The sequence below is a fragment of the Mesoplodon bidens genome, assembly GCF_964165515.1.
Source record: "Mesoplodon bidens genome assembly, chromosome: 2".
Lineage (NCBI taxonomy): Eukaryota > Metazoa > Chordata > Mammalia > Artiodactyla > Ziphiidae > Mesoplodon > Mesoplodon bidens.
In genome coordinates, this window is record NC_138177.1 from 164,817,771 (window position 1) to 164,840,997 (window position 23,227).

The 23,227-nt window shown below is 48.9% G+C and overlaps 1 protein-coding gene across 1 annotated transcript; it reads right to left on the reverse strand.

Moving 5' to 3' along the window:
* Positions 1 to 348: 348 nt before the first annotated feature.
* On the reverse strand, positions 349 to 19,050 carry SESN2 (sestrin 2). The gene is made up of 10 exons (XM_081226691.1): positions 17,759 to 19,050; positions 10,779 to 10,844; positions 8,684 to 8,881; positions 8,115 to 8,297; positions 7,791 to 8,003; positions 7,057 to 7,207; positions 6,640 to 6,758; positions 6,092 to 6,282; positions 2,946 to 3,090; positions 349 to 2,178 (listed from the first exon to the last, which is right to left on the reverse strand). The coding sequence occupies exons 1-10, from the start codon at positions 17,819 to 17,821 to the stop codon at positions 2,092 to 2,094; spliced, it is 1,416 nt and encodes a 471-aa protein (XP_081082817.1). The 5' UTR covers positions 17,822 to 19,050; the 3' UTR covers positions 349 to 2,091.
* Between the last annotated feature and the right edge of the window lie 4,177 nt (positions 19,051 to 23,227).

Consider the following 23,227-nt stretch of genomic DNA (forward strand, 5'->3'; position numbering starts at 1 on the left):
AGCAATGTCACTTGACCTCTGAGTCTCAATTCCCTTACAGGATTTTGCTGTGGATTCAGAGAAATGACTCCAAGTACCCAGCCCGGGGCCAGGCATAGTGAGAAAAATAAGATGGCCATTATTATTCCACAATGCCAGGCCAGCCACAGATGAGTGGCAGGGCTGGACACCCAAGGGACAAAAGTAGACTTTTAGTGCCAACCACTCCCAACCCTGTGGTCGTGGGCACAGTGCTTAACAGGGTAAGGGCTGGCAGGTCAGGTCCATGATGCAATCACAGCTCCCTGCTTATGCCAAGAGGTGAACCATGACCCTTAGGAAATGGAAAAACAGCCCATTAACAAGAAGTACAAAACAAAACCTCAGTGAACTTTTATTTCTCATCATACAGAACTGGTAGCAAAGGTGAAGATTTCTGCACTTGAACACTGAATACTCCTCCCCACCCACCCAGGGACACGTACAGTCATCTTGTCCCCTCTGGAATCCAAACCCCAATGCTGGGGCCTCTTGTCTCCTGCCCAGCTTCATTGCAGGGAAGGCTTTGAGGCCTGAAGGGGGTGCCAGTCGCTTGCCCATGCCTGCACGGGTATGAAATGTGGCACAATGACCAGGCTCCTCTCCTGCCCCACCCCAGAGAGGAGGGTCAGAAGCAGCAGCAGCTTGGCCCTTGCCTTTCTTCAGTCACCTCCCAACTGGTCAGAGAGGAGGCACATACTGCCGGAGGAAGGGCAAGGGAAGTCATAATTCACAGCTTGTTTGCTACAGAAAGTGCCTGGGATCAGTCCTCGGCTGCTTCTGCCTCCAAGCAATCCACCTAAAATCGAGAAGGGACAGAAATTGGGATGGGGGTAGGGAGGTCCTTGGTAGGTAGCCCGGAGAGACTGACTACAAGAGGGGGTGGGGCTCCCCAGAAGCCCTCGAGATCCTGCAAGAATTGCAGTTGGCTGCTGGCTTCAGAATCTGAGTGAAGGCTCAAATATCTCAGAAACTACCCCTCAGTCTGCAACTGTGGAAATGGAGGTCACCTGGCCAGTGCCAGGGCCCACAAAAGAACCCTGGGGTCTCCTGCCTCTCCCCCTGAGCCATGTGCCACCTAAACCACCTAGAAAGGCTTGCTTTTTTGGCAAATGTTTGTGGCAGAGCCATGGGAGATAGCAAAGTGGGGTGCCAGCTTCTGCAGGGCAGGTGCAGCTCTGGGGAGGAAAGATTTTTCCCTGTCCTCTCAGACACTGACTATGGCTCTAGGGTTGAGGCCCTGAAGAACCTCACCCATAAAAAACTGAAAACCGAGGATGTATAATATAATACTCCCTCCTCTTCTAAAGGCAAAGTGACCAACAGAGAGTCCAGACTCTCTAGAGATAATCTGCTTGTTTGATGTGCTTGGTCTCTCTCCTGGGGCCTCATACCACCAGGTGTGGGAGAAAAGGGTAAAAGGGCAAATAAAGGAGGTCAAAGGAACTGAACTAGGACTGGGGCAACCAGGGAACGAGAGGCCTGCAGGCTGCCTGACAGAACAGGCTTTTGGGGAGCCAGATGCACAAACCAGCTGTGACCCTGACTTTCACATTGATGGATGAATGGCAGGTGGGAGGTAATGAAGTCTGAGAATGAGGAAGCAGGAGGAAAGGCAAAGCTGCTTGGAGTGTCAGTCCCTGGAGGTGTTTGCCCCTCTCCCTTGGGGGCCAGGCCAGGGACTTCCCAGGCCAGGAAAGCCAAAGTACTTGTGCTGCCCTGGCCCCTGCCTGCTGGCACACAAGTCTGAGCTCAGCCCATTTTCCTTCCTCTGCCCTTGGCCTCTGGGGGTAGGGGCAGGAAGAAGGGCCTTGGTGCCTGGAGATTTGCTAGTCCTCTTCCAGCTCCCAGGGGCAGAGCTGAGATCCCAGAGTCAGTGCAATGATCCTGTCCATTCCAGTGAGAAGGAGGGTGTGGCTCAGGGGCTGCACATCACACACAGGTCCACCACCAGAATAGGGTGGGTGGGCGTGGGACAGGCAGGCTTAGAGTCTGTCTCCAGACAGAGAAGTCCTTGCAGGGAGAAGGATGCACCCAGGGTCAGCTGCTCCAGGCTCAGGTCCTGCACACGAGTCAGGTCATGTAGCGGGTGATGGCGCGGAGGGCATAGAGCAGGGCGGCTTGCATGCGGGCCTCCAGAAGCAGCAAGTTCACATGGACCTGGGGCACAGAACAAGGGCTTGTTGGCAACTGATGTCACTCCTCGCCATCCCCTTCCCTCCCAGACTGCCACTATCCCTGACCACTCATCCTTCCCCACTCTTTTTTTTTTTTTTTTTTTTGGCCATGCTGTGTGGCATGCAGGATCTTAGTTCCCTGACCAGGGATTGAACCTGTGCCCCCTGCATTGGGAGCACAGAATCTTAACCACCTGACTGTCAGGGAAGTTTCCTACAGAGATGCCTTGACCTTTCCTAAGGCTCTAAGCAACTTGGTGCAAGGACTGTGTTAGAATTTCAAGCACATTTATCCCTATCACGGCTAATCTCTTCATCCCCCAAAACTAAAAACGATAGCTACCCCTGACATCTATTTGGGATCAGAGGTTTACATTCATTTTCTTATTTTATCCTCCCAGCAACCTTGAAAGGCAGGCAGTTTTTATTCCTATTGTAAAGAAAACAAGCTTAGAGAGGCAAAATGACCTGCCCAAGATCACATGACTACAAGGTAATAGGGTTATGATTTGAACCCAGGTCCTTCTGGCTGCCACTAAGGACCCTGTGAAGCACACTCCTACTTTACAGGTGAGTAAATGGAGTCTGAAACCACACAGTGGAGTAGGACATGAACCCAGGACAATACACCCAGGAGCCCCATCTGGCAGAACAGACTTAGTCTAGGGCACCTCACTGGGTCCCGACCCCTTGCCTCCTCCATGGGCCAGTCTGTCTGCTTCCGTCCTGCTCCTACCCCAAGAGCCGCACCTTCTCTGAGTGGCGGAAGTGCCTCCAGAAGTGGTTGTACATTCTTCGGGTGGTCTTCTCTGGATAGCAGGCCACTGTCTTGATATAGACCTTGAGGTTCCGCTCCAGGAGCTGGTTCACCTCTCCGTAGTCATAGTCATCATATCTGGTTGGAAAGGCCCCAGTAGCATCACTTACCCTCTGATCCCACAAGTATCTCCTCTCCCCAGTCCCACCCTGCAGAAGGAGGAACAGAGAGTGGCAAGAAAAGGCAGAAGGTAGGAAGCAACTAGAAACTTCGTTCCTCTTAGAAAAATAGTTGATGTCATATATCACAGGCCACTGGACCCGTAGGGGAATGCACAGAGGGTGAGCATGCTGTATTGACCATGTGAACATGTATTCATGGCATCCTCAAAACTACTGTACACTACTATATACAAAACTATTGTATCCAATTTATTGTATTTCATCAGCCTCAATTTTATAGATGAAACTGAGGTTCAGAGAAGTGAAGTCACCTGCCCTAGGTCACACATCTGGGAATGGGATTCAAACTCAGCTCTGCCTGACTCCAAGGTCATAGTCACTACTTTACAACTGAGGCCATGCATGGAAGATGGGGCAGGAGATCAATGCAAATATTTACCCTGGAGAAGGAAGAGGGAAAGAGAAAAAGGAACCGGTAGTCATTTTACAGATGGGCAAACTAAGGCCTGGGGAAGGCAATTAGCTTGTTCAAAGTCAACGAGCAAGTTGGTGACAAGCTTAGAAGCCACTTTGTCACTCCCTAGTCCAGTGAGCCAGTGAGTCATCACAGATCAGTGAGGATAAGGAAGACTGGTTTAATTTTTCTTTATTTTTTTTTAAGTTAAAAAAAATTTTTTTTTGGCCACGCCACACGGCACATGGGCCCTTAGTTCCCCGACCAGGGATCGAACCTGTGCCCCCTGCAGTGGAAGCACAGTTTTAACTACTGGACCACCAGGGAAGTCCCAGAAGACCAGTTTTAGACTAGAGGACAGATTTGGTAGACAAAGGTTTAGGAGTGAGGGCCATGTTGGAGAGTGGAGGAGCCTGGACCTGGCAGCTGGGCAGGAACTAGCCTGTGCCACACACACCCTAAGATGCCCGTCCATCCTTGGCATTCCCTGACTTAGAAACCTGCCAAGGAGGTTGGCCAGAAGGAGGCTGGCCAAGCACAGCTCAACCCACTCAGTGAAATATGATTTACAGCTAGTAATGCACAGAAATGCACATTTTTCTACAAGGAACATGTACCTTTTTAAAACTTTGGGGATTTTTTTTTTTTTGATGCTTGGAATAATAGCTAAACTAGAAAAGCAAGAAAAAAAAATCATGTGTTCTCTAAAATATGCTCTCATTTGATTAAACTGAGTAAAATAAATACAGTAGACAAGAAAGTCTTGTTTTTGTAAAATTATATATGTTTTGGTCATTTGTGCATGGAAAAAAGACAGGAAAGAAATATTTGACAATAATAAGAGCAGGTGGGATTATGGATGATTTTTATTTTCTTCTTTTTGTTATCTGTTTCCTAAATTTACTAAAAATCTGGCTCTTTACAAACATCAAGCATATCTTTTAAAAAATGAAATAACAATTATAATTTCAACTATACAAAAGCAACTACATAAGAAAGAAAAAAAGCAATGGAGGAAAACATCTCAGAATGTGGATGTGGTTGTGGAGTAGTAGAATTTAGGGAAATTGTTTCTTTCTTTAATTCTTTAAATTTCCCACAACATTATCAGAGTGAGGTTTTTAAAAATAAAAAAAATTGTTCTGTGTATATTTTTGGCAAGTAATTTCACATCTAGGGTTTACCTACAAGGACTTAGGCATAGGGCTTCCCTGGTGGCACAGTGGTTAAGAATCCACCTGCCAATGCAGGGGACACCGGTTCAAGCCCTGGTCCGGGAAGATCCCACATGCCGCGGAGCAACTAAGCCCGTGTGTCACAACTACTGAGCCTGAGCTCTAGAGCCTGCGAGCCCCAACCACTTAGCCCACATGCCGCAACTACTGAGCCCGTGCTCCGCAACAAGAGAAGCCACCACAATGAGAAGCCAGCACATCGCAACGAAGAATAGCCCTCACTCGCCACAAGTAGAGAAAGCCCGCGTGCAGCAACGAAGACCCAGCCAAAATAAATTAAACGCAGCCAAAATAAATTAAATAAATAAATTAATTAATTTAATAAAAGGACTTAGGTATAAAACTAATCATTGCACATGGTATTTGTCATAGTGAAAAACTGCAAACCACCTAAATATCCAACAATAGGGAAATGGTTGGATAATTACACTTCATCCATAACAACACTACGCAGTGGCTAAAAAGCATGAAAGATGTATTCACATCAACAAGGAAGGTGGTTCACAATAGATTATTAGGTAAAAAAAGCAAGTTGCAGAATATATCAAGTATGATTCCATCAATTAAAAAAAAACTACTCAAAAAAGATCAGAAAATACTTAGGTAACAGAATGAAAATGTAATTCATCATATACCACACAGAGACAATCATTATCAAATAACATCTTACGGTACAGCCTTCCACACATTTCCCATGCATGTACACACTTTTAGTTTAAAGAAAAAAAAAAGGAACAAAAAGAAGATTCTGGTTGGCAGCCAGCTTTCTTTTCTTTCAATACATTTTGACCATTTTCCCATGGCAATATAAATAAACCATGATTATAATTTTTAATAGCTGCATAATATTTCACTGAATGGATATGTCATTATTTAAAATCCCCTACTGTTGGCATTTCTGTTGTTTATTATGAGAAGAAATGCTACTTGGAATGAAAATACAAATATAACTCTCTCTCTCTCTCTCTCTCTCTCTCTCTCTATATATATATATATATATACATACACATATATATGCACACACACACCTACATATACATACACACACACATATATATAAAATCTCCCTAGTTATCTCTGGGGGTCAGATTAAAGAGTTTCAAAAGGTAAGCATGGCTATTATCTTTTATAATCAGTAAAGAAATACATTTGCTTTGAAAAACAATATAGACAGGAAGAAAGGGAAAGAAAAACAAACAGAAAAAGGAAACAATTGTGAGCTCAGATTGAGGGCTTGCAATACACTCATGCCCTGGTCTTGCACTCACCTGATGCCAAAGACGCAGTGGATGTAGTTCCAGATGGCCCTGCGGAGCATGGAGGTATCTACTCCGCTGTGCATGGCAATGGTGTTGTAGGTGAGGCTATAGGCTGCCTGGAACTTCTCATCCAGCAGCTGCCCACCCTCGGGGTAGAGCCGCTGGATCAGTGAATAGCCATGGTCCTCCCAGGTATAATCCTGAGGAATGTGGGAAGGGGTCAGTGAGGAGACTGTTTGGGGCCCAAGGCTAGCTGGAGAGATGCCATCCTCTGGAGCACACCTTGGCTCTCCATAATGTGTCTCGCCACCCCCACAGATCTAACCCGCTGCTTGGTCTGGACCTGAGAAGCTGAGGAGGATGCAGCTTGGTGATGACTTCCTGCTTGTGATCAGGATCCCCTGAGCTTAGGGCACAGGTGGGTCCCTTCACATCCAGGGTCTCCCACTTCCCTCGTGGAATCCTGAGGGAGAGAAGGTGCCCAAATCTCTAACTACATAAACCACCCACCCCTGCTTGTTTGTAAAGCAATAGTAAGACCAGTGGGGAGAGCCTACCTGGGCACGGAAGGTGGGGGGCGCCTGAGTCCCCCGCCGGGTGAAGTCCTCGTATCCGAAAGTGGGGTCTTCCACAAAGCACAGCATGTCTGAGTTTGGAGAGGGCTCCAGGATGTCCGCTGAGGACGTCAGAAAGAGGTCATGGTGAGGTCAAGGCATGGAGCACAGTGGCCTCCACTCCTGATTAATCACCATTAGGGGGCTGGGGAATGCAGAGCAGGGGGCCAGAGAAAGCCCCTCGCCACATCGAGTGGGACCAGGACTTCGGCAGGAGCCAGGCCTGGGGGAGGAGGTAAATCAGGCCTGTGGTGGCTGGGATGTGGCTGCAGAGGTGCAGTGCATGGAGGTACCTGCTTCCCAGCAGAGATGATGTAAGGAGGGGGCGGCCCCTGAACCTGGATGCCTGTGACCCTGTACCTGAGGGGGTCACCAGCAGGCTCTCTGACTTCTCCAGCTCAAAGCGGCTCTCCATCTCCTCCTGGGAGGCCCCCTCATCCCGCAGCAGGCTCTCCTGCAGCTGCCTCATGCGCTCCATCAAAGCTTCCACATCGCGGGCGGCCTCAAAGCCCTGCAGGAGAGACCTGGTGGTGGCCACCTACTCTTCCTCCCTGGGCCCCAGAAACCCCACACGTCTTTCCCACATGCCGGGCCTTCCCGAAGGATCGTAAAAGCCCCGTGCCTCCTCTGTGCCAGCCACTGCACTGGACAGCTCACATGGCCTGTGCTTCCCAAAGTGATGTTTAAGAGCGAGAGAATAGACACGGCTTCTCTGAGCATCAACTTCCCTCACAGGAAAGGGCTTTTTAAAGTATCTGTATTTTAAAAATACAAACAAATAAGCCACTTTATAGAATGAGAGGCAAACTTTGTATTTTTAAAGTTCTAAAAGTCAGTGACTTTAAGCCCACGGGGCTCCATGCCGAGGCCAGTCACATGGTTATTTCATCTCATCTTCACAACCCTTTATGAAGTGCGAGTCTTTATCCTCATTTCCCAGATGAGGAAACTGGGTTTCAAAATCAAATAACTTTTCTAAGGCCTCTCAGTGTGTGATAGGGAGGCAGCTTCAGATAGGGAGGCGCTGTCTTCTACCCAAGGACCAGGGGCCATGCCAGCTTCCTCTCCCACCAAGACTGAAGCCCGTGACTTACCCCAGTGTGGTTCAGTGGGTCCCTGCTGGGGGGTGTGCTCTGCTCACTGGGGGGTGAAGGGGCCTGGGGGCCGGGGCTGCCCTCGGGGTCCCCCTCAGGGAGGATGCCACAGCCGAACACGAAGGAGGCTAGCGAGTGGCAGTGGGTGAGGAGGACCAGGGCCTGGATGAGCTCGGCCAGGGACCAGCTGTGCTCGCCTGTCTTCAGCAAGGCCTGGAGAGAAAAGGAAAGGTCAGACCTGCTCAGTGCCTGCCCTGGGCTGCCTGCCATGCCCCAGCCCGGCCCCCGTGCTCCCTTGGGGACCCGCCTCCCCGCCCACTGCACCTGGATGTGCTCCTTGGTGATGAGCCACGGCCGATGCGCCAGCAGCTTGTTGATCTCGCTGAGCTTGCGCAGCTTCTCAGGGGCACGGTGGAGGCCAAGCAGCCACTCAGGGTCACCGCCAGTCTGCAGAAACTCAGCCATGTGGGAGCCCACCAGGTAGGAACACTGGTGGCGGGCGGCGGCCTGGAGGGGGTGGACAGAGCCCAGATCACCCTCTTCTTTCTGTGCCCTGCTCGGGTGGGTACCCCATGGAGGGAACATCACAAGCCTCACTGTTGCCTGAGAGGCAGGAAACTTAGGTTCTAACCCCAGCTTTGCCACTGGTTTGTTGTCCTCCCTGGGGCAGGTCACCTGACTCCTTCGTGCCTCAGTTTCCCAATCTGCAAAGCAGGCATTAAATGTGCCTCTCTTCAAAATCTAAAATTCGATGAATGGTCAGATAAAGCCAGGGCTTTGCTTTATGCTGCCCCTCCTCCTTGTTTGTGGAATCAAGCCCCCAGCAAAGAGATCTGAGGACCGAATCCCCCAATGTGTCCACCCCTACAAAAGTCAGGCTCAGACAGGCTCACCATGATGGCGATGTAGTGGCGCCAGGAATTGGCCAAGGGCCCATCCGTGTGCAGCAGCAGGTAGTGCAGGCGCCAAAAGCTGGTAAAGTAGTCGGGGTGCAGGCCCATCACCACTGCCAGGTTGTCCACCCTCCCGGAGGACATCAGCGCCTCCAGCCCCAGGTGTTGCTCAAGGCTCTCGGCTCCCTCCCGAAGGACCTGCCAAGCAAAGGTGAGGAAGGGATGGCTTCCCCTCCTGCCCTCCCCACCAAAGAGACCGACATAGTCATTGCATTCATTGGGATTTTAATAGCAAGGAACTGAAGACAACCACCATGTCCAAAAAAAGGAGAACAGGGGAGGAAAAGATATTTCATTAAATGATTAAACAAATACTTATTAGACACTTTATATAATACTAGTTGATACTTATATAATGCTCGCTAAGTGCCAAGCACTGTTCAAACACTTTACATATATTAACTCATTTAATATTCACAACTATGAAATTAGAGACCTGTTTTCTCCAATTTTAGATAGGAAGCCTCAGGCACAGAGATTAAAGTACAGCTTCTCCTGCTTTCGTAGAGCTTCTGTTCTTTTTTCTTTTTTTTTTTTTTGGCTGTGCCGGGTGGCTTGCGGGCTCTTAGTTCCCCAACCAGGGATTGAACCCAGGCCCTCGGCAATGAAAGCGCAGGATCCTAACCACTGGACTACCAGGGAATTCCCCACAGAGCTTCTATTCTAATAGTGCAAATCCATGCAGTCATTGGAGGTGGATGCAAAATAGTTCACATTTCCTGAGTGATTTCTCCATGCCAGGTCTGAGTTTGGAGCGTTCCCTGCCTGCATTATCTCACTGATTCTTCCCAGTTACCCTGTGAGGTGAATACTATTATTTTCCCCCACTGACACATGAGGGAATCAAGACCCAGGGAGATTTCATTCTGTGCTCAAGGTTACAGATCTGGTAAATGACAGAACCAGGATTCAATTCCTGATTAACCCCAAAGCCTATTTCTTTCCTTTATTACAGAACAGGAGTGGTTACTTATAAATGAAAAAATAAAAGATAAGAACAATATTTGAGCTTAAAATTCTGGGCTACCAACATAAATAATCAGCGGGTGGTTGTGTGCTTTCCACTTACAAAGGGTGGAAGGAACTGAAGGGTTTAGACGTTTGTTAACAGCTCATTAACTGCTTGGCCTACACATTTAGGAGAGCAAGGAGGACAAGGAACCATTTGTCTTTGTTCACTGAAGGCCAAAGAAAAAGAAGGAAACTATTATTTTTTAATTTGCTTGTTCATGTGTTTTGAAGTTTCCCCCACCACCAGGCACACACTGAGTGTCAGTTCCATGATGGCAAGGATTTTTGTCTGTCTTGTTCTCTGCTGTATCCCCAGCACCTACAACAGTGCCTGACACACATTAATCATTCAGTAGATATCTGTTAAATAAATGAATGCATGACCTGACTCAGTAGATGAAAGGTGTCTCTGTTGTATTAAGTGAAAAAATAAAACATAACAACCAAAAAAAACCACACCAAAAACCCAAATAAACAACAACCACAAAACCATGTTATAAACTATGACCTTGGCTCTGTATGAAAAAAAGTCTGGAAAACAGTGGCAAATGGTTAACAGTGATTATCTCTGTGGGAGTGGGATTGTAAGAGACTAAAGCTTTCTGAAACATTGGAAATTTAAAAATAATGAACAAAAAAAGAAAAATAAAATAAAAATAATGAACACATATTACTTTTGAAGTCGAAAAAAACTTTAATACACGTACAGTCAAGGATAAGAAGATAAACATGCATAGTTCTATCTTCTTAAGGAAATACAAGTCTTGTTCTGGGAATCACAGTTTGCTCATTACCTAGCTGTGTTATTATCACTTTATCTCTCTGAGCCTGTTTCTTCCCAGCAAGATGGGGTTGATATGCCTGCCTCACAGAGCTGTTTTGTGGATTAAATGGGTCAAGAACCTGAAGGGGTAGTTTCAAACCTGCAATTTCAAGAGACCAGCAAAGCCCCCACGCACACTCAATGCCCCATGTCCTTTCTTCCCAGGGACCAACAACAATTCCTAAGCCCTTCCAAGCTTACCTCCTCCACTGGAATGAAGGCGCTGGGCCCTCGAGGGCCTCGCCGAGCCCGGCTCTCCCTCTGCTCCTAGAAGGAAACACATCATGGTTAGATGGAGGTAAAAGCGAGGACTAAGAAGATAGTTCTCTCTCCAGTTTTCTCCTCTTATCCGAGGGGTCACAATAAGTTGTTTTTTTTTTTTTTTAGGCTGCACCATACGAAATCCAGGATCTTAGCTCCTCGATCAGGGATCGAACCCGGGCTCCCTGCATTGGGGGCACAGAGTCTTCACCACTGGACCACCAGAGAAGTCCTCCACACTGAGCTTTTAAAATCACCTTTCTGGCCCACCTTGCATGAAGCAGTCAGGTGGAGATATATACCAGTTTGGTGGGTGAAGAAAGGGTAAAGCGACCAAGAGAGCTTACCCCACAGGCTGAGTTCTTCAGGAACTGGGAAGGGACACAGGAGCCCACTATATAGCCCCAAGGGAAATATACAGCCACTGTGCTGCACATTTCCAGGAGGCCACCTTCTTGGCAGCCCTGGAGAACCTACAGAAGAAGTCCCCTTGTTCGTATCCTGAAGCCAGGTTACCAAGTCCCCTAGATTCCTATGATGCAGCTTCAGCCTCTCTGAAACCCACAGCCTCATCGATGGTCTCCCTGCGTCCACAGCCCCGCCCTCTCCTATCCATCCTCTACCAAGTTAACAGAACTAATTAATAAATAAAACATCCTCCCCCAACCCCACCTCTGGGACCAGGAGCAGATCTAGTGAGTACATGATCCTGGTGGTTTCTAAAGAGGGCAAACTTTCTGTAGCCAGAGTGAACTTTCTCGAGTGCAAATCTCATCACTGGCTTAAAACCCTGCCTCTGCCTCCTGTAGCCCCAGGCCATTAGTGGCTCAGACCCACTGTGCTCACACTGGTCACACCTTTTGCAGAGCTAACTCTGTCTTCCAGGGTCTAAGAACCTTTCTTCTGATCCTCATCTGTGACCCCCCAATTCCCAACGTTTTTGCTTCTGAAAATGTTGCCTTCTAATTGTCTGAGATAGGTCTCCCTAATACCAGATCACATTCTGTGGAGAAAGGAGCCAGGTAATTCACACTAGTCTGCGAATGAAGAAAACAGAGAAAGCAGAGAGGCGTGGAGGGCAGGGCGGTACAACGCTGATGGTAGCAGCTATTCTGACGTGGCTGTATTGGAGCCTCTATGGAAACCACCAGTTTTATTTATCCATTTGTTTTGATACCTGGGAGGGGGCTCTCAGCACTGGCCTTAGAAACAGTTTATCCAAACCAGAGTCATACCCTCACTGGACAGAGACGGTGTCCTCCTAACTCTCCCCATCTCATTCAAATTTAGATTTACTGCTAATCCTCAAGTGTCCAGGGACTAAAGATTATAATTGAACCTTCCTTTTCACGTAGCCAAAAACCTCCTGAGGGAGGCAGAGCTCTGGGGCTCTGAAAGACCACAAAGGAAAGAACAAGGGTCCAAAAGTCCCAGGCATGAGTACCAATTCTGCTGCCACTAACTTGCTGTGTGACTCTGAGAAAGTAACCTAAACTCTCTGGGCCTTAATCTTGGACAAAGAAGGTAGCTGGGCTGACTGCTTAGGCCCCTTTCAGCCCATACTTCTGGGATCTACCAGGCCAGCCTGGTCCAAGTCCAGCATAGAAACCACCAGAGTCCCCAAGCACTTCCGTTTGACCTTCCCTCCTCCCTCACCAAAGAGAAAAAAAAACCTAACAGCTCTGTCTGGGAGATAAGGATTGCTGACTCCACAAACTGGGCCTCCCCCTCAGGGGACCTAAGGACAGATAGAAAACCACAGCCAGGTGTGGTGGGGAAGGGCAGGAAGGAACTGGGGGAGTTGGGGGGGTGGTGAGACAGGGAGGGCCCACCAGGGTACTAGCGAGGGACAGCGAACAGCTTTGGGAATCCCTTCCCACTCTAAAATCTGCCCCAGGAGCTGTCAAGGGAAGAAACTGATGCCTGTGGGTCTTTAAATGATAGGTCTGGATCTACCAACATTATCAGCCCTGATGAAGATGATGATGATGATTGTGACGATAGAATACTGTTAAAAGATAGGGGCTCTTGACACAAACTGTCTGGGCTCAAATGACAACTCCACCACCTATTATCTGCTAGCTATGTGAGCCTCAGTTTCCTCACCAAATTACAGGGTAATAGTACCTACTGTCACTGGGTAGTCATGAGGATGTAATGAGGTACTGCCTGTATAGGCCTTAGCTCAGTACCTCGGTCACAGCAAGCACTTAACAAGTCAGAGATCATTAACCTCATTGTTATTTCAAACAAGGGCCTCTCAACCCAAGCTGCACATTTAGAATCCCTTTGAGAAGCTTTTTAAAAAATACCAATGCCAAGGCCCAGCAATTCTAATTTAATTGGGTGCGGCCCAGCATAATTTGCCAGGGAGGGAGTGCCATTGTTTCACACCATTTATTGATCACTTTCTCAATTATAAGGCACTGTGTTAAGTGCTTTCCAGGTGGAACCAGAATTAATCTGTTCACTCAACAAATATATATATATATTTTTTGCGGTATGTGGGCCTCTCACCGTTGTGGCCTCTCCCGTTGTGGAGCACAGGCTCCAGACACGCAGGCTCAGCGGCCATGGCTCACGGGCCCAGCCGCTCCGCGGCATGTGGGATCCTCCCGGACCGGGGCACGAACCCATGTCCCCTGCATCGGCAGGCGGACTCTCAACCACTGCGCCACCAGGGAAGCCCAACAAATATTTTTGATGACTACGTTGCAGGCAGCAAGAGTACAGGAGTGAAAAGACAAAATCTTAGCTTTCCCAGAATTTACGATCTAAAGGAGAAAGACAATCGAACAAATGATGAATAGGATTTCAAATCATAGATTATATAGATGGGTGGGGGAGTGTGTGCAATATGTCAGTCTTAGTAGACAGGGAAAGCCACTGAGGAGACAACCTTTAAGTTGATATCTAAATATCAAATATCTAAATGAGTTGATGGGCCTGTAAAGGGCCTATAAAGATCTAGGGAACCAGCATTCCAGTCAGAGGTAACAGAAAGTGCAAAGCCCTGAAGGCAAGACCAAGTAGATTTTAATCCAGAGCTCCAGTACCCTGAATGCTTCCCCAACCTAGACACCCAAAACTTGAGAGGAAGCAGACAGGGCAGGGGCCCACCACCAAGAGATGACACCTCCAAATCAGCCCTCCCCTACTTCCTGGGGTAGGAAGTCAATAATAATAATGGTGGGTAACAACGCTGATTACCATTGGTGAAGCATTTATTTCATGTGCACGTTAAGGGAGTTCTACTACCAGAGCTCCCATTTTACAGATGGGGAATAAGGTTCAGAGAGGTCAAGTCACTTCCGGTCACTCAGACAGGAAGGAGGTAGCAGAGTTAGGTTACAAATCAGGTTTCCTCAACTGCAGAAACTTCCTATTCTCTAAACTTCTCAAGGTCTCAGAAGCCCCAAGGTTCACCAGGAATGAGAAGCTCCTTCTCCGTCTACATTCCCAGGGGATCCACTGCCCCAATCACAGCCCTTGTCATCCTGCCTTGTTTCTTACCTTGAGAGCACACACTGGATCTAGTTCTCTGTTGTTAGCCCAGAGTTTAGCACAGTGAGTCCAATAAAACTTTCTGCTATGATGAAATATTCTTTATCTGCACTGTCCAATAAATATGGTAGCCCCTAGCCACAGTGGCTGAGCATTTGAAGTATGACTAGTGCAACTAAAAACTGAATTTTTAATTTAAAAAAATCTGATTTATCTAAATTTCAATAGCCACATGTGGCTAAGGGCTACCATATCGGACAGTGCAGGTTCAGCACACCTGATAAAGGCAAGATCCCCACCCTGACTATGCGGATAAAGAAAGGAAAACCAGAGGGGGCGGGTGACCTACCCAAGGCAACACAGCTAGGATGGGGCAGAGGGAAAACCAATGAGTTCCAACTGCGGGGACCCCACAGGGCAGCAGGAACGCTGAGGTCAGACAGCCGTCTGGGTGGCCACTCAACGGAGAGGGCTTCAGGCAAGTTGTAAAGAGAGGATAATCACCTCAGAGCTCAGCGTCTGGCTCTTGATTTAAGCGCTCACTAAAAGTTACCTTTCATATCAGCTTTCATATTACCTTTCACTAGCACACTGGTTGCATCTAATCTTCATCAGTTTGGGGGTGGGGGTGGGGGGTCTCTTCTGCACACAAGGAAAGATTAAGGTTCCAAAGGTTAAGCACCAGCTGACAAGAGGCCAACCTGAGATTTGAATTCAGCTCAGTCTGGCTTGCAAGGGTTCTGTCCACCACCCAGATCAGCCTCTTGGAGTAGCCCCAGCCTTTATTCCTTGGTATCCTATCCAGAGCCTGCAGCCTCCAGGACTCAGCTATGGAGACCTTTGAGGTCACTCTGCCAGCTGGGAAGGGGCAGAGACTCCCCTCCCCGTGGGCTGCTGAACTCAAGATACTTGCCTGGGCTTACACCGGAGAGGGAGACAGAGCCCAAGCAGCCTCTGATCTCCAGCCTCGCAGGGAGGGGTGTGTGAGTGGTGCATATAAACTCACATGCCCACCATGATCTGGCCGATTTCTCACAACCACCTGGAGGGAAATACGTCTTCTTATCCCTTCTTCAGAGACAGCTCACCGAGGTTCTTTTGGAGCTCAGATCTGACTTCAAAGCTTGCACAGTTCACAAGGGTCAGCTAAGCCAACAAGGGGCAAATAGTTACGAGCGCCTATTAGGTACTAAGAACAGTGCTGGGGATGGGACCTACAGAGTGTTTCTAGTCTAGCAAAGGAGACAGACAAGAAATTCCTGATTACACAACTGTTATACTGTAATTGGGATAATAGCTCCTGCAATGGCGAAGGGGAACAGGAAGCAGGTATGCAGAAGGGAATTATCTGGTGGGGAAGGAAAGACTTCCCTGAGGCAGTGATGTTTCAGGAAGTGATTCTAGACCCCAAGAGGGCTCTGAGAACATACCACCAGTACGAGAGTGAAGCGTCTGAAGGCCTTGACCCGGTGAAAGCATGTGTGGCGAAGTGATGGGAGTTGAGGGGACTGTGCATTCCTTGTTCATACTTGTCCAACTTCCCTTGGGCCTTGGGCACCCGGCTCTGTAAGTTCAGCACCCTACTGTCGTCTAAAGATTCTGCTTAAAACAGACATTTCCCCAAGGTCCTCTTTTCTTCAGAGAGAATATGTAGAAAGGGGTCAGACATCACCAGCTTCCCCCCACCCCCGCCTGCTGTTGACAGCTGGCTTCCATCTAAAGGCCACACCCTCAGAGCCTTCCCAGTCCACCTGGGGCACACTCTTCTCCCCAGATCACTTCCCAGACACTGTCCCAAAGAGGGATGGACCAATTCTCACCTCAGGTAGGAGGGGCGGGCTCGGACACCCCCTTGTGAGACATTCTGGGGAAAGGGAAATATGTGCTGTGGCCACAATCTAAAAATAGCTAGCGTGTTTGATACAGGACGTAGCTGCTATGCTCTAGGCACTGTGTGTTGGCCTTTGCATGTATTCTCAGTTAATTCTCCCAACAGTCCTTTGGAAATATGACCAAATCTCCACAGGAGGAAGTTGCTGATCATAGAAGTGATCATTTGGCCAAGGTCACACAGCAAGTAAGTGGGAAGGCTGCCACATGGACCCGGAGCACGCCTGCTCTAGTGCCCAGGTGCTCCAATAAATAAAATTATTTCCATAAAGAAGGAAAAGACAGAATAAGGTAGCTTGGTCAAAGTCACGCAACTGAGAAGTGGCAGGAGCAGTTTTTGTCCCAGCACTTGGGGATCCTAAACCATGACAGGGAAAGGTGACAAGCTAACAGAAAACCGGGGACCCCCGGAAACCAGGCTGCTCAGAGAAGTGCAGCTGTTTTTCCCAGGGTCACAGTTCAGGACTAGCACTTGTCTGACTCCCAACCCCAGTAAGACACTTGCGCCAGGCTCCATGTCTGTAAACTCAAGAAACAAGCAAAACTCTCCGTTGTGTCAAGCACACTTGGAAATCCTAGAGACACTCGAGCCAAAGAATGAGCTATTCTGCTGGGTTAGTGAAGGAAGCCTCTCTATAGCCCCTCCTGGGCCTCAATTTTCTCATCCCGTAAATTGGGGCTACTATTAATGGTATAGCTCATATTTTGCTAGTTTGATCCTGAGGACTCAGCGAAAAGGCAAAGCCGGAGCCTGGCATCCAGTAGGTGCGTAATAAATAAGATGGCCATTGTCCGTGGCGGTGGTAATGGGGGAGGGGGTGTCAGATTGGGTCCAGCCGTATTCCCAGCCTTACTGCAAAGAGAGTCCCTCCAACACAAACTTCTGGGACGTCAGACCACTTAGTAGGGCACAGCCAAATCGGCGCTTGGCTTCTGGTGTCGCGGCCAGGGTTTTCCCCCTCTCCCCCGTGCTTTGGCCGCGGCGTACCCGGCAGCCCGCCAAGGCCCCGAAGCGCCCACGCCCCTAATCCAAATCAGGGGTGCAGGTGGGGGCGGGGGACGAGATCGACCTCCGTTGGCCAGCCCCAAGTGCTCCAATCCCCGAGCGGGGGCACTGCAGCGGGTACAGATCCTACCTAGAAACAGTTCCTCTAGCCCCAGCCTAGAGGAAGGGATCTGCGGAAGGGGGCGGGGAGGAGGAGTGGTCGGGCCGCTGCGCCGGGATTTGCCTGGACTTGAAGACTCCCTCGACCAGGGCCCAAACCCAAGATAACGTCGAGAAGGCTCCCCTCTCTTTGGCCAGGAGTCCAAGGGAGCCTTGGAGGGCTCTACAGCCCCGGGGGTAGGGGGAGGAGGCGGAGGGAGCCGAGGCTGCCAGTTGATGCAACCCCACTCCGGCTTGCGCGCTCCACTCCCCCTCCCCGAGCCGGGTGGGGGTTGGCTCACAGACTCAGCTCGCGACAGCCCGAAGCTCGGACGCGGCTCTGGGTTCAAGGGAAGAGTGGCGTCGCTCGACCGCTGCTTACCTCTCCGGCCCCGGGCAGGTAGCCCTTCAGCTCGGCGCGGCACTCGGAGTCCGCAACGATCATGGTGTGCGCCAGGACCCAGCCGCGGCTCGCCGACCGCCCGTGCACCCGAGGGGCTTTCGGACCGACGCGCGCAGGAGGCCGGGACTGCGGGCCGCTGGAGAGGTTCTAGAGCCCCGGGGTGTCTCTCGGGGTTCCAGAATGCTCCGAAAGCCCAGGATCCGGGAACGGCCGCCGCTGCTCTGGACTCCCCGCTCGTCTGGCTTCTGGATGGTGAATGGCCTCGGGAGCCTGGGATTGGCCGCGGCGCAGGGGTTTTCACGGCCGGGAGCGCCTCGGAAGTCCGCAGTGGCCAGGGCTGCTCGCAAACCCAGCGCTCCTCAGCATCCCCACCGCGGAACTGCCAGCGCTCTCCGGGCTCTGACACCAGCAGCTCTGCTCTGCCCGCCGCGGTCCCTGGGGAAGGGCGGGGACACAAAAGCCCCGCGCCGCAGCCAATCAGGTGCCTGTTTCCTGGGGAGGCGGGGCGACACCTCCCTCTGGAGCCTGCGGCTCAGCCAATCGGCACCGGGAAGCGCCCGGGAACTCTGGGAGCTGTAGTCCGCCCCGGACGAATGCTGCAAACTTTTGCAAGAGGGTTTAGTCAGATTGTTGGCAATACCAGACGAGAGTGACATTCCGGAGAGTCATTAAAGCTGCATGACGAAACGGGACTTCACCGGGCTGGGCCAGAGAGCCGGGTGTGAAATCCCTCCCAAGTATGTTCTTCAGCTTTTCAGTTCCTGGAGGGACTGGTTCGGGTTAGGAGAGGTAGTGCTAATTACAGAGCTGACCGCCAGATTTTGGAGATCAGAGCACACAGCCCGGTTCCTCTGGCCTCCGGGAAGGCTCCATCTTAAAATGTACCAGACACAGGGAATCCAGCTTATTTGTGGAGTCTCTGGAAAAGCCTTCATTCATTGAAATGTCCATGGCAACCTCTGGTCTAACCTCAGTCCCTATTGCTGCAGTTTCCCCTCTTCTGCTCCCTTGGGGCCTCCCACCCAGTCTTCCATCCCCCTCTTCTAAAAACTTTGTGACAAGGTATTCTACTGTTTCTTTTTTTTCTCACCTCTCTGGCCACTCCTTCTCTGACTCCTCTTTCTCCTCCCCCCTCCTGGAAAGTGGGTGTCCCCCTAGTTACTGTTTTCATCTTTCCTCTCTCCAGGCACACTCTCCCTCCCTGATCTCATCCATTTCCTGGCCTTCAACTCTCCATTTGGAAGTAAGTCACTTCTACCAGCACCTCAGCACCTCAAAGCTGAATTCGTCTTCTTCTTTTCCCTTCCCACAGCCTCTTCACAGTTTTTCTTCAGAACTCCACTTTTTGTTTCAGTTTTAAAGTTACTGTTTACTTGGGACAGAGAATCCTGACAGGAGCGAAAGTGGACTGTATGACCTCCGACATATCCTCTGAGACTTCCTAGGTCTAGGCTTAGGATTCCAAAGACGACCCTCTGACTTGGTCTCCTGCCTCCAGTCTCTTGGGAGAAGTAAATTAATCTCACCCTCTGCTGAGCTCAGGCACTTGGGCTGGGGCTCTACTGTAACACTTATCACAGTCTACCTTGGGTTGTATTTTTCTGTGTACATGTCTTATCTGACCCTTTTGATTATAAGCTTCTTGAGGACAGGGTCCACATCTTAACATCTTTGTCTTCTGCCCTATGCCACCTAGCACAATGTCCTGCCAATAACATGTTCTTGTTGACTAAATCTTCCTTTGAATTGAATTCCCCTCGAAATCACCCCCCACCCCAATATGTCAGATTCAGCTTTTATTTTCAAAATCTACTCTGTAATGTCAATGTTTAGATCAGCTTTACTGGTATTTCATCGGCTACAGAATAAAAGTCAAACCTCTAGATTGGCATTCAACATCTGCCAAGATCTGCCTCAATTTACCTTTCTAGCCCTATCACTGGCCACCTTCATGTTCCTTGTTTGATCTTCAAGCCTTTCTCTGCAAAGCTCTGGCTACTGAACTCCAACCCAGCAATCAATGCCTTTATTGGTAACTGTGGCCTGAATGAAGGCTTCAAAATCCTACTTCCTATAGAAAGTATTGCTTCTTCAGCTCAGCTGAAAATAATCTCTCCCACTGTTCAACTCCTCAACACATTGTTTCTACCTTTTTGTACCACTGGCCTTCAAATTTGATTCAGCCTTATTATGGTGTCTGAATGTCTTACCCCTTCTCTCCAACTAACAATGGAATATGTTATTGACCACTTTTGCAAAGTGAGGAAACTCGAGTTCAGAAAAGTAAAACTTTGTGTCAATGTCATATAATGTCTTCTTTTGACTGCACCAGACTGTGTCAGAACTCCTTTAAGGCAGGAACTGTGTCTCTCTATCCCCCACTAGCATGTAGTGAGTCCTCAGGAAATACTTTTGAATTAATGAATATGAGTTGCTCTCCTTTGTAGAATGACCCTTTATAACCTTCAAGGAAGCAACTAAATCATTCCCAAGGCTTCACTTACAAAGTTAGTGAACTTGTGAAAAGCAAGAGATACTGATATTCTCAATTGGATGAGATTTTGTGACCCAAACTCCTTGGAAGGAAAGCTCAGAAGGGACACAGATACTACCATTTACTGAGCTCCAACAACAGTCCAGGATACATCTGTTATCTCATGTAACTCTCACCACAATCTCATGAAGTAGTCATTATGGCCCCATTTGACAGATGAGGTTACTGAAGCTAAAGAGGTGTGTTGACAAAGTTCAGACAGCTTAGTAATATGTTGAGTAAGGATTCAAACCTAGTCAGGGATGACTCCAAAGCAGAAACTCCACTGCACCACTGATGAGAGAAAGACCTGAATATGTAAGAAGCAGGCTGGCACAAGGAACTGATGCATAAAGCAAAATTCTAATATATTAATTGGGAGAAACATAATTGTCAAGTGGCCTATAATTGATGGGGCAGTACATCCCTCTTTATAGGACAGCCTCCATGAAAAGACAAATTATCATCTGAAGGTGGCAAGGGCAGTTGGAATCTGAGCAAAAGGAGCCAGTGAAAAGGCGAATCCCTGAACTAACTCCACTCAGAGCAAAACTGCTGGTTAGGGCTCCGGCTTCTTCCCTCTCTCTTTCATTCACTAAATATTTATTGACCACCTAGTGTGTACCAGGCACTGTGCTGGGCTCTGGAAGTCCAGCGGTGAAGCTTTCAGCCCAGGAGGACATGGCCAGGTGACATTGCCTGGGTTTGTTCCTCCCCTCCCCCATGCCTTGTATTTTTGGCTCGGAAAGATCCACCTCCTGTTGCCATACTCTCCACTCTTGCATCAGCTGTGTTGAGGCCACTGATTGGCCAAAGCTCTTTTTATTCCTCAATCACATGCCAGTCCTGAAGATACATCTAGGTTGGACTTGAAATGTTTCTGAGGTTTCTTTAGCTTCAGACCCTCTCGCAGATTTTAACCCTAATGGGATTCTCATCTGTTCTGTATTTATTCTTCCTAAATTAATTTTCTAATCCCCAATTCTGGGATCACTTTACTATAGTAGAATAGTCTTGTACCTAGACCAGATCTGGGGTTATGATTTTTCAGTCCAGATGTAATTTTCTGAGCTCTTATTGTTTTGCCACGCGCTCCCCTCCCATCACAGATTATAATTTCTGCCTTGGGGGAATTTCAGGAAAGAAACCCAACTCCAGCTGGTTTATTTGATAAAACCAAAGCAGACTCAACCTCTGTGGCTCATTCATACATTCATTCATTTAATTACTCATTAAGCAGGCATTTGGCTAGGTGCTGAGGGAGGTTCTTCTGGCTGACAGGTCCTGAGCCGTCAAGCTATACAACCAAAATTGAAACTGTACCCAGGAGTTGTGCATTAGGGGGCACAACAGCCACAGACTCTTGAAAACAGAGCCAACTCTCTCCTAAGAGCACTGCCCAGGAGTCAGGCAACTAGGGTGCTAGGTTTTAGCTACGTGACCCAAAGTGAATTTCTTTTCATCTCTTGGAATCTGTTTCCTCATCTGGAAAACAAAGGAATTGAAATTAGCTCTAACCCTCCAGAGCCACTGTGGAAAGAACTGATGTTGGGCAATACATATAATTCAGGTTCATCGATTGTATCCTGAGGTCAGAAATCTTCAAAAAGCTTTAAAAAATTCACCCCTCTTAATAAATAAAACAAAAAACCCGACGAGCTCCAGTTTGGTTTTGTCGGCTGTGAGCCCTCAGCGCACCCTGCAGGCAGGACTCTGCTATAGCTCAGAACGGGCTGGGGAAAAAGGTGGATTTTTCAGTTCACAGAATCGTCAGGTCCTGAAAAGAGGTCAGGCAACAGCTAGGTAAAGATTGTGTGGTTGCTGAGGATTCCCCTGCTGCCACCAGGAACCAGACTCCCCAAGGACCCCCAGCCCGAATACACATCCCCTTGTTTTGGCTTACTCTCATCTTACAGGCAGGAATCCTGGGGGTCTAGAGAGAAGGCATTTGCCCAAGGTTCCCCAGGCAGTTGGCCACAGAGCAGTATTTAGAACCTTGGGGTCCAGGCCCCCAGTCCAGGACCACCTGCACCACAACAGACTGCGCCAGGAGCCTCACATTTCCAGAAAGAAGTGTTTTTGCTCTGGTGTTTTGCTAACCCTCTTTCCCCCTCTCCTCCAGGCCTAGAGGCTCCAGATATCCCATTCTCAGACAATCACCCTGAGGCCTGTCACTGGAGCAATGCCCCAGGGCCTTGCCACCAACCTGTTCCACCTCTTCCTACCCTCAAAAGCCTTTCGGTACCCGCGCCCCCCCCCAAAAGTTGTACTTGGAAGCAGGATATCAGAGTTGAAGGGTCCAATTCTTATACTTTATAGCTGTGTGAACCTGGGCAAGTCACTTCACCTCTCTGAACTTGCTTCCTGTTATGTAAAATGGGGCAATAACGTTTACCTTCACAGGGACTATTGTGAGGATGAGAGTTGATACATACAAATCCCTTAAAAAGGTTTGATGCAGATTGTGTTCAGTAAACGGTAATTATCATTTAAATTGTTACTGTTGTTCTTATTTTAAAGTACCTAGCTCAGTGACTGGTTCAAGAAAGGTGGTTATCACCATTAAATTAAAAAATTTGGATCACGAACCCTGGCATTTAGTGGGGACTGAATAAACGATGGTTAGTAATGTTGCTTTTTTGACCCAAGGGCGCCCAGTACGTTTGCAGCCTGAAAGTCTCTCCTTGGCAAAAGCAGCGGCGCTTACTTCTTTTCGCTCAGCAACAGGCTCCTCTTATGAAAACCACGGCGGCCAATGAGCAGGAAGATGGGCGGGGTTATCTGGCAGCCAATAGCAGCCCGCAGCGGCACTCAGGCTAGGCCCAGGCTGGTTTCCAGGCTGGTTAGGGAAGCTAAACCCCCAGGCTGATTGCTGGGCGGGGGATGTCTCCAAATTCTCCTCGCTCTGCTTATCA

Bases quoted from the DNA above. Each gene is read 5' to 3' on its own strand.
- SESN2 (XM_081226691.1), bottom strand. From the start codon at position 17,821: ATGATCGTTGCGGACTCCGAGTGCCGCGCCGAGCTGAAGGGCTACCTG. The intron at 8,298-8,683 runs GTGAGCCTGTCT...CACCCCCTCCAG, and splicing joins GCCACTACATCGCCATCATG to GCCGCCGCCCGCCACCAGTG. The intron at 6,759-7,056 runs GTACAGGGTCAC...TGACGTCCTCAG, and splicing joins CCTGCTGGTGACCCCCTCAG to CGGACATCCTGGAGCCCTCT.